Source organism: Osmia bicornis, chromosome 2 (assembly GCF_907164935.1).
Source record: "Osmia bicornis bicornis chromosome 2, iOsmBic2.1, whole genome shotgun sequence".
Classification (NCBI taxonomy): domain Eukaryota; kingdom Metazoa; phylum Arthropoda; class Insecta; order Hymenoptera; family Megachilidae; genus Osmia; species Osmia bicornis.
Genome location: NC_060217.1, coordinates 3,191,072 through 3,201,378, shown reverse-complemented (window position 1 = coordinate 3,201,378; position 10,307 = coordinate 3,191,072). Strand labels below are relative to the sequence as shown.

The window sequence follows — 10,307 nt, the reverse complement described above, 5'->3', positions numbered from 1 at the left end:
CGCGACACTTTACGTGTGACCACGACGATTCAACGAATGGAAGGTTATTGGGTAAAATTAAGGAATCGAAGGAAGGTCTTTTAGAATTAAGAACAACGAAGGACAATTGTATTAGTGAATTTATTAATTATCAAGAGTTGATTATAAAATATGCAAGAAAAAAGGGGCCCAATAAAGTAGAACAATGAGGAGGGAAAAGAAGAAATGGAACGGAGGAAACGTCAGGTGCTGTCTCATCAAGGGTGACACGATCGGCCACCATTCTGTCGCGATTTGCTCCTCGCGAGCAGAGATGTGCTCGAGGAAGAAGGAGGTAGAGTGGCCGACTTCTTCCTCCTCTCGAACGCGACACGCTTATCCGCCGTCCGTTTATCTCGGTCACGGGCTGTACGAAGGGGGAACACGCAGGACGAACCATGCTCGTTCCTACATTTTATCCCCACGTGAGAGCTCGGTTCTTCGTCTTCTTCGGCGTCTCCTTCCACTTGATGAAGACGAGGTCCGTACGCACTACTCGACGCACGGCTCGAACAACAAGTCGGTCTACGCCTCCACCAGCGCGGAAGTCATCGAACCGAACAACGTGGAAATTTGTCTTAGCTTCGTCTTTCAATAAAAAATCGACGATTTTAAGAAAATTTGTTTTTATTTGAAAATTTTGACAAAAGTGTAACGAAGGATCGATGAACATTCGGTGATTTGCAATTTATTTTCTGGAGAAATGAAGAATTAATAATTTTGTGGAAGATTAATGTATTAATTAATTAGTGGTGACAGTGATTGTGATTTTGTGAAAGGAAAATAAGGAAGAAGTTGATGAGAGATTACACGAGGAAGTAACGATGGCGCGAGGGTTACTTCTCATTACAGTGGTAAGAAATTAAAGTTGCATTATTAGAATATTATTTATAATTTGATGTGCCTCTTGTTTCCTCGAAATCCTACTTTTCGAAACATCTTTCACTCTTAATCTACGAGCCAGAGGAATCTACTTTCACCGATTTTTTAAGAATCGATTAAAACGGTACATCTCGTGTATTCATAATCACGAGAAACTTTCGTAAATGTGATTTGATCCATCGGGACTTAATTATAGGCATCAAGAAAATGAATCTATGAAGTCGTTAAACCATGTGTGTTTCATGTTTGTCATAATTTTTTTGGAAGCATGTAGAAATAACATTCCCTGTTATTAATATATTATTAATTACATTTAGAATCTTTATTTTCTTGTTTTACAATCAATTCATTAAATTACATTCGTGCTATTAGTTAATAGAAAATATAAAAAGTTACATGTAACGAAAAATAAAATTAATACAAATTCATTGAAATTATAAAATTTATTAATCACAAGATACCTTGGAATATAAAGGAAAATTAAGAGAAAAATTTCACTGGAATCGATGTCTTGGTCAGAAAAAGGTGACCGACTGCTCTGGTCGTAACATCTGTTACCTCTTCTCGGATAAAGTGGAACAACCTTTACATGGCCTTGATCCAGTAACCTGCCGGAACCAGGAAAAGTAAATAGATTCTTCTTAATTGCCGTAGAATGGCAAGTTCCCTCTCGCGTGATAATAGTGAAAGATTTATTAACGATATCAACACGATCCTTGTTCGAACCTATAATTTCAATCCATAATATCGCAACTATCGTTGCGTTATCTTTATCGAGATCGTCTGTTGATCATCGATTAATTTGCCTATTATTTTCCACTTTTGAAAACTTCTGGGAAAATTGATTTTGATAAGTATGCTATCGTTGGCACGATTTCTGTGAAATTGCAATATAACGCAATTTATGCATTTCACCTGTTATCTCATAATCATTGTATTATCTCCTTTTCTCGTTAAACGATTCAACGATCTGGCAATTAGAGAAATTGTAGACTCACGATTAGCTTGTAAATCGTTTCAATAATTTGGAATTGAAGTTTTGGACCTGAAAATGAATAATTAAATTTAAATTAGTTCAAATAATATAGACGTATTGATTGAAATTAGGTTCATTTATCAAAAATATTTAACACTGAACGGGTTGCAATAATATATTTCAAAGATTAGCTACATTGCATGATTTACGTAAGATATGCCTTCTCTGTCGGACATCGTTGGATGAAAGTTATAATTTTGTTTTAAATTTCACTGGAGATTCGAGCCGATACGCCAACTTGAAGTCGACGGTCCGGTATGACTTATAATTTACCGCAAGCATTTATCTTCTTAGTTCGATAAGCTTGGTGAAAGTCCCCATTGATAATCTAGTGTGCAACGGAGTTTCATTTCACGAGAATACAATTAAAAAAAATAGTTCGTAAGAACGAAAGTTCTTTCTTATCTTTGTATTCTTTCATTCAAACCAAGTGTATTACCATTTCAATGGCAGTCGGTCAATCGAAACTTCCTTTTCAAAGTTCATGATCCATTGTACGGTTCACAGGAAACAATACAGAGATGCGTTTGAAGATTTTCGGTTGACTGCTTTTAAATAGAATTTATCAGCATTCTGGAAGCTGAGGAGGATCGTGATTGTGCAATCATTGTATTTTACACTAGTGCCGGCAAAAGGAAAGGAAACGTCGCGATTGTTTCAAACAATTAATCATAAAAAGCAGCAAGTACTTACAAAATATCCTGAAAATCGTACGGTATTGGCCAAGAAGCGATGACGAGCCGCGATATGAAAGAAAAAGATCACTCAGTGAAATCGTAGCTCTCCTCCTTCTGTTGAGCATCATGGTTACTGGGTCAGCGCTGATTGCAAACAGAGGAGGATATGTTGGAATTTTCACGTTTTATGGTTATTTCACGTGACAGATAACGTGTTAAGGTTCTTAACGAGCATGTTACATCGGTCACATCCTGTGACAATCCTTGCATTTATGGTCTAGTATTTCAAGTACAAAGCTATTCGTAAACGTGTTTCAGAAGGAAGGAACGTTCCTTAGGAACAGGAAATCATAACGAGATATTGTGTACGATTGGTAATAACGTGAAAGAAACAAGTTGGATTAGGTGTAAGCACGAGTGAAATTGATTCGATTTATTAACAAGAAGATAACGTGGTAGTAAGTTGAGACAGATTGGAACGCCTGTCTCACGCCCCAAGCGACACTCTGATTGACATCAGATTGGATATGTCACTGAGCACCCTGAAGCATGTTTTTTATATATATTAAGACCATCCAGAAGAAACGTGATTTTATTCAAGTTACTTTAACAAGATAAAGTGATAAAACTCTGTCACAATTAGAGTGTGTTGAACTCAACCAGTAGAATTACATTGAAACTAGTCAGACTGGTGGAATGAGACATCACGAATTTGTACAGTAGAATTATCCTAAGTATAATCAGACCACGTTTTTGATAACGATGTATTCGAATAGTGAAAACCTTCTGCGTCAATATCGTGAGAGAATTTCATATTTTAGAAAGTACCCTTGTCTTCGAGTTGCTGGTATCAGCGTGAAAGTCAAATTCAAGGGGGAGAAACTAGCCGAGTCTGATGAATGAACCTTCAGCGTCAATTAATCGACGCGACAACAATTCAGTCGTATAGTCATCGATTTCAGAAATGAAGAAAAAAAGAACGTGGAATTAACGATTCGATAGCTCGAATCGTAGCGTTTGAACATTCCGTGCAGCGCGACTTTCTCCGATGCGTGTATCTTTTCCTCTGCTCATTTTCTTCTCCGTGTCGTCGAGAAGAAAATCATACGATTTCACTCGTCTGATACGGGTTGCAGTCCAATCTCTTGGCAAAGTGTTTTTACGAGCATTTGACGAGATTGCATGCCGTCAATTTGCCCGTTACACCGACACTTCCGCTGAAAAAACATAAAGGAAATTATCACAGCTCGTGCTTCGAGCTCGAGATTCCTTCCGCGATAGCTGATCCAACGAGAAGCTCGACTATATACCGTTTCCTCGCGATCAATTCCCGCAGACATAATAGGAGAATTGTGCTATTGTCTGTTTCGGGAAATTCCGTCGCGTTATTCAAGACATTACGATTATGAGAGGGAAAGGATCTGTTTCGAATTAATGATAGTTCACGAATGATAAGAGATTGTTCCCGTATATTGTTAAAAAATAGTTGAGGACAAGTTCCATTAATAACTCCTGCAATAAAAATGGCACTCTAATATAATATTCAACGTCAGACGTAGCTCCCATCACGAGCGAGCCTTACAACACTTAACATCTTTCTTCTTCTCCTATACATGTTATAAATTTTACATTCTTTGTAAAGAAAAGAGTTAATTGCGTGTATGATGTGAATGCAAGTCTACAGGCGGTTTTAATTGGACCATGAAATATTAAGGTTCTCTTGTTGTGTTATAATATCGGGTTAGGGAAAGATTATTAATAAGACTGGTTAATTTAACTGCTCGATAAAACGGCAGTTGATATTCCTGTTTAGAATATTAATAGGGAGATTATTTTGCAAACTTCGTTTTATCGTCTCAATTAATATTCATGTATAATTTGGTGGAGATACAAAGTCATTGATGTGTCTGAGCAATGTTAGTAAAAGTTATTTGATTGTTTTAAGTTTGTGAATTAAGAATCTTTATGCAACTTAATTGCACTTTATTGTTAATGAACAAATTACAATATGATTTGGAAAATTATTTATTCGAGTTATTTGATTGTTTTAAGTTTGTGCATTATGAATCGTTATGCAACTTAATTGCACTTTATTGTTAATAAGCAAATTACGATATGATTTGGAAAATTATCACTTCTGTACAATTGCAATAGGAAAAAACCTTCGAAGGTTAAAATATTGATTACTGCAATGGAAATAATCATGCGTTATAAATTCTTAGTATTTTAAAGAAAGTGGTGGATATTAAAAAATCTTGAAAAATTAATTTATCGACCAAGGAAATATCTCTGACTCATTCACTTACGTGTAATTTAAATTGGAGCAGATTCGAAAAGCTGTGCTATAGAAAGCAATCGATGACTCGCAAAGCGACAGTGATTAATCGATCACGAAGTTCCGTCTGACATAAGTTAACTCGAACAAGCACCAGAAGCGATATCGCCGATACAAAATAACATTTTCAGTGATAATTGATAAGCTGACGGGAATGATCGTTGTTCGTTTCACTCTTTAGGCGGTCGTGCTACTATCCTCGATTAATGTCTGCGCCGAAGAGGATCTTAAAGACGACGTAGACCTCAACGACCGTAAAGAAAACAACGGGACAACAGTTACGTCCATCAAGATCACCGGGGAAGGATCCAAGAACAGGACGGACAAAACACGAGAGACGGTGAGGGAAAGAAATTTCTATTTGCATAAATAACGTCCAGCTGTCGTGTTTGCTGAATTAACCACGGCTAATTTAACAGACTAAACTTGTTGTTATCGTGTTGGCATTGATATACAGATCAGATATTAGGAGACCAAGAGATCTCCACTGTGATAACGCGCTAATTAGCAGCGTCTTAATAATGCTTTAAATAATTTTTAGCAATTAGAGAGGCTTCGTTCTCTATTCGCCAGTCGACAGAACAGCAGCAGAGATCTTACGATGCCGAAAAGCTCAGACATTGCTAAAGTCATATCCGATGATGCTACCGGTGACGAAGAGACTCCTGAAGAACTGCCAGAGGTAATCGAAACATTTAAATATCAAATAAAATTAAAATAGAATACTAATGTCTGTCGATAGACATTCGAAACCTTAGTTGGCAAGAAAGTAAAAACCTACGAATTTCTTTCTGCATCAGGAAATCCAGATCGTATCGATCCACGATTTCAGAACCAATATTGTTACAGTACACCGTGACGAAAGATTAACAACGTTCATTTATCTTCCGACAAGAAAGATCTTTAGAAAGTCGCGTTTAAGACTTCTTTCAGTCGCAAATCATAGTAAAATTATATACACTTGTCATATATGAATACTATGCTCCATACTTATTTCTACTTAGGGATTCGTAGCTTTCTGTTTAGTATACCATGGATCTAGAGTCACTGGAAGTCAGTGATTCATTCAATTTCACCAGGATCTTTTTACCCGCAGGTGGAATTTTCGTTTATACGTTTTATTTTCATAGACGTAGAAATTGGAGTCACCACGATGTTCTCTCGATTCATTATCCTCCGTGATCTAGGAATTTCCAGGGGGACACTTTCGTTCGCGGAGACAGCGATTATTTTCTTCGACGGTTACTTTCACGTCGTTACGATCGACGTTCATATTTATTATGTTACTCGTCGAAATTCCCAGATGATCTCGGAGAATGGAGGTGCATAGATATTCGAAATGATGTTGCGAGAGAGAGAGAGACTGAATTCGGGACATTAATTAACGTACGCCAGAACGGGTCAAAACGTTACGCAGACTTCTCTGGGTATACATTGTTGCGATTAAGATTATTAGATAGAAGCGGTGGAAATTGAAATTCAAGTATAATTAATGCAACAGGAAAGATAAATTTTCTGAGATGATCAGTGTGCTTATTTATGCATTATGAAACAATGAAACCATCATGGCGGTGTGAAATTTAATTCAAAAGAATTAAAAGGTGTCTGAGACTTTAAACTGCTGCAGAGTTGTTCAACATTTATTTCTCCATTTTTACAGCCGCAAGAACTGAAAATCATAAGACCTAATTTGAGGAAACGACCTGTTTATCGACCATCGCCTTCGAGAAGACCGTTACCACCGAATCGAAGACACGTTTATGGAGGTTGATAACAATTCTGAGTGTTAATAAAAATACGATTTAAAGTAATAAAAAATTATCATTTTGCGTAATGAATTTACCATAGATCTGTCCAGAACGCCATTGACGAGACCACCAAGGCGACCTGCGGAAGCGAAGAGGGATCCAACCGAGAAAGAGTGCACTTTCTTCACGAAGACAGTTTGCCTGGAAGCAGCCGATTATCCTCAGTAAGTATCTCGCCAACTTCTTCACTTTTTTTCTTCAATTGTTTCCATTCAGGGTTGCAACCATTACACAACGTATTTCAATGCGCTTTCTCCGTCGGACAGCTAATTTAAGGGGTTCGCGATAATTGGAAGAATGTGTGATGGCAATTTTACAATGGAAACGATGTAATTCGTGGTCTCGTTAAAATGGAAGAAAGTCTGTTCGCTTTCGTGTTATTCTACACGTTTCTATGCCCGTTGCGTAATAATACCATTTTTCTCATAATCGTTCTTACCTTTTAATTAGGAATTACAGGCGGAAGTTGTGGAAACACAGGCGAAAGCATGGACTTTCGTTTCCTTTTCTCTTTCGTGACAAATCGTGGGATATAATAAAGAGACTAGAAAGATGCTATTAACCCTTGGACGAAGAAAAGCAAGATATTCACACGAATCGAATATGACCCAGTATCTACCGTCCAAGGGTTAATTGAATTAATTATTCTTGTTAACGAAAACAAAATTATTAAAATGAGATTGCACTGGGTTTGTCGATTTTAATTAAATAAAATTTGTTTAGCGAAGCTATCAGCAGAAGTTTGAGGAGCAACAAAGAGATGGTAGCTGCTTTGTTGACTGATTACAAATCACAGGACTTCGACGAATCTGAGGAAAATTTTCCTATTGCATTACCACTTGAAAATAAATTTGAGAATAAATATGATGGTCGGTACGAGAATCGATACGAGAGCAACGAGATTAGAAGGTGAGAATATGACTAATAAATAATGTTCATCTTTTCATTGTGAGTTATTCAAAAATTAAAATCATATTGTATAAACAATTATGAGACATTGAATGTATACCTGGTTGCTGTTGAAGGATGCCCCTGTGGAATGCTAACTCACAATCAGTGTAATATTTTTAAATACTTTAACATTTATTCATAAATTAATTTTAGGAGATCTGATATGCCTTCGCCATTCGACAACATCGAAGAAGGCTTCACGTGTCCATCCGTGGTTAAATATGCTCGTCCTCAATTAGCCAGAGCCGCTTCCGGAATCTGGAAATACATCATAAACACTGGTGAACACACGCAGACTTTGCGATTGGAGAAATGTTCGTAAGTAACGTCCAAACACAATAGATTCCAATAGAAAAATGACCATGATCCATCTTCGTTTCAAAAGTAACTCTACCTCAATCTTCCGTTCCATTGATTTGTTTCCGTAATTGAAGCAAAATGATTCGGTTAACACTTTCCCAGAAGCGTTTGCCAAAGCATCTTCATCGTAAATTCATCGTAGAAATTGAAATTCTAAACTTCGTTACAAATCAGTGAACAAAATGACCACTTTGTAGTTGTTTGTGGCAAAAAGATTTAGCATTTTTCAGTTGTACTTCGCTTTCGCTTACAATAACCAGATTAACTAGAATCTATTCAGAAAAAGTAGACGATTCCTGGAATTGTAATTCAAACTCGAAAGTTTCACGCAGCGTGAAGTTTAAGGTTCATTAACACGTTTACTGTCAAATAGAAAAACTATGTTCAGTACAGCAGGGTATAATAAAAATTATTGCACTTATTTTTTACTTAATTGAATTCAATTGTTTCAGAAATCCGCAATCGAGTTGCTCTTTCATCTCAGAGAACTACCGATCGTCCTGCGTCCAAGTATACAATTATCACAGACTTTTAACCTGGGATAGCAAACTGGGTCTCCATATGGACATTTTCAAAGTACCAACTTGCTGCAGTTGCCACGTGCATGGTTACGCTGACATTTTTCCACCCCATCAGAATGATCCACCTCCAAGGATCAAGGAATCCTTTCCTGGGTCCGATTTCGCCACGACAAACGATCAGAAAGATGATTTCGAGGACGTTTCGAAGTTGAATTATTTAAACAAATACGCGGCTGGTTTTGATTCTGTTCTGGGTACGATTTTACTCTTTCGTTTATATACCAAAATCGTTTGATAAGATATTCAAATATTAATTAGAATAATTTTCATAATTTTGTAGGTTCAAGTAATAAGAAACCTTTATCGGAAGCTTCTCCAAGTCGACCCACCTTCACACTTCCTGTTAGAACGAGGCCCAAGAAACAACCTTCCTCTTCGAACTCAAGACCGTTTGATAAGTTACCTCAACAACATGCTCCAAATACAAGAGCACCAGGATACACTGGTCCATTGTTGAAAGGTTCCAGACCAAGCAGACCCAGTAGACCACCGTTTAGAAGGGAATCCACGTCTCATATCGAAGAGAACACAGAAAGTCTGAATAGCACAGCTCTAAATAGGTAATTGTTCAATTATCCTTGGATCCTTTATGATTTGTACCTAAGTAACGCGAAATCGCGTAGTTGATATTCAAGATTGAATGTTACGTTATAGTAATTATAGAACGTTATAGTTAATTGAATGAATTATTTAGATACAGCCAGCCATACGATTTGGAAATGGACGCCTCGTCGCGATTACAAAACGGTGGTTTCGACGACGAGTACCATGAACCACAGAGGCGAATCAATTACAATTACCATCCGATTATCGATTTCTTTCGACCAGAGGCATCGATGCTGCAAACAGCCGAAACTCAGTCAGCATCGGATCAGAATGATTCCAACTCGTGGAAACCGATGATATCGTCTTAAGTGATGTTTCATTTCCTTCGGAGTACCTGATCGTTTCTTTCTTTCTGTAATATTAATCGATCGTAGAGAAGCGAGAGTATTATGCATCGAATTGTTAGATTTTTATACATATTTCTTTTTTCATACCTATGTATTCGTTTTCATTAGTACTCTTCGTTCGTGACGATTAACCCTTATCTGATTCTGTTCACTTTCAGAGTAAATTTTCAAAAATGGTTAGAATTATCAAATTATATTCAAAATTAAATGTTTAATTTTCGAAGGGTAGGTCTGGATCAATAGAAAATTAATTAGAAAATATCAAGTGTATCAGTCCATTGACTTTACCTTGATTGGATAAGGGTTAATGAGCTTCGACGTTTGGAAAATTTTCAAAATTATTATTTTAATTTTATGTATATTTTATTTTCAAGCAGAGTACTAATGCAATGTTCAGTGTAACGATAGCGAACGTTTCAACTGTAGAAGTATTACGACCACATTGGGCAGGTGCAATCACTTCGCTGTAATTATGTAATACTGCGTGAATTTTATATTAATATATTTATTATTTCTAATGTTTATTAATTTATGAATTGTCACCGATTACTTGGATATTCGTTGTTACACGAATTATTAAATAAACTGTATGGCAACGATTCGAGTCTAGTCTTTCTTGTTACATACCTTTTCTCCAGTTACAATTTGCAGGGATGTTATAATCTTTTCTTGTTCAATGTTTTATAGCCTTTCAATATTTCACAAC

The 10,307-nt window shown here is 36.7% G+C and overlaps 1 protein-coding gene across 1 annotated transcript; it reads left to right on the top strand.

The window, feature by feature from the left end:
• The first annotated feature begins 842 nt into the window (after positions 1-842).
• Positions 843-10,046, top strand: LOC114875499. Its single transcript, XM_029185850.2, has 10 exons — positions 843-872; positions 5,130-5,288; positions 5,490-5,630; positions 6,609-6,714; positions 6,797-6,920; positions 7,480-7,665; positions 7,861-8,025; positions 8,520-8,842; positions 8,929-9,208; positions 9,343-10,046. The coding sequence occupies exons 1-10, from the start codon at positions 843-845 to the stop codon at positions 9,560-9,562; spliced, it is 1,734 nt and encodes a 577-aa protein (XP_029041683.1). The 3' UTR covers positions 9,563-10,046.
• Positions 10,047-10,307: the final 261 nt, after the last annotated feature.

Coding starts and splice junctions, on each gene's coding strand:
- LOC114875499 (XM_029185850.2), top strand. CDS start 843: ATGGCGCGAGGGTTACTTCTCATTACAGTG. Junction 6,715..6,796: donor TCGAAGACACGTTTATGGAG/GTTGATAACAAT, acceptor AATTTACCATAG/ATCTGTCCAGAACGCCATTG. Junction 7,666..7,860: donor GAGAGCAACGAGATTAGAAG/GTGAGAATATGA, acceptor AATTAATTTTAG/GAGATCTGATATGCCTTCGC.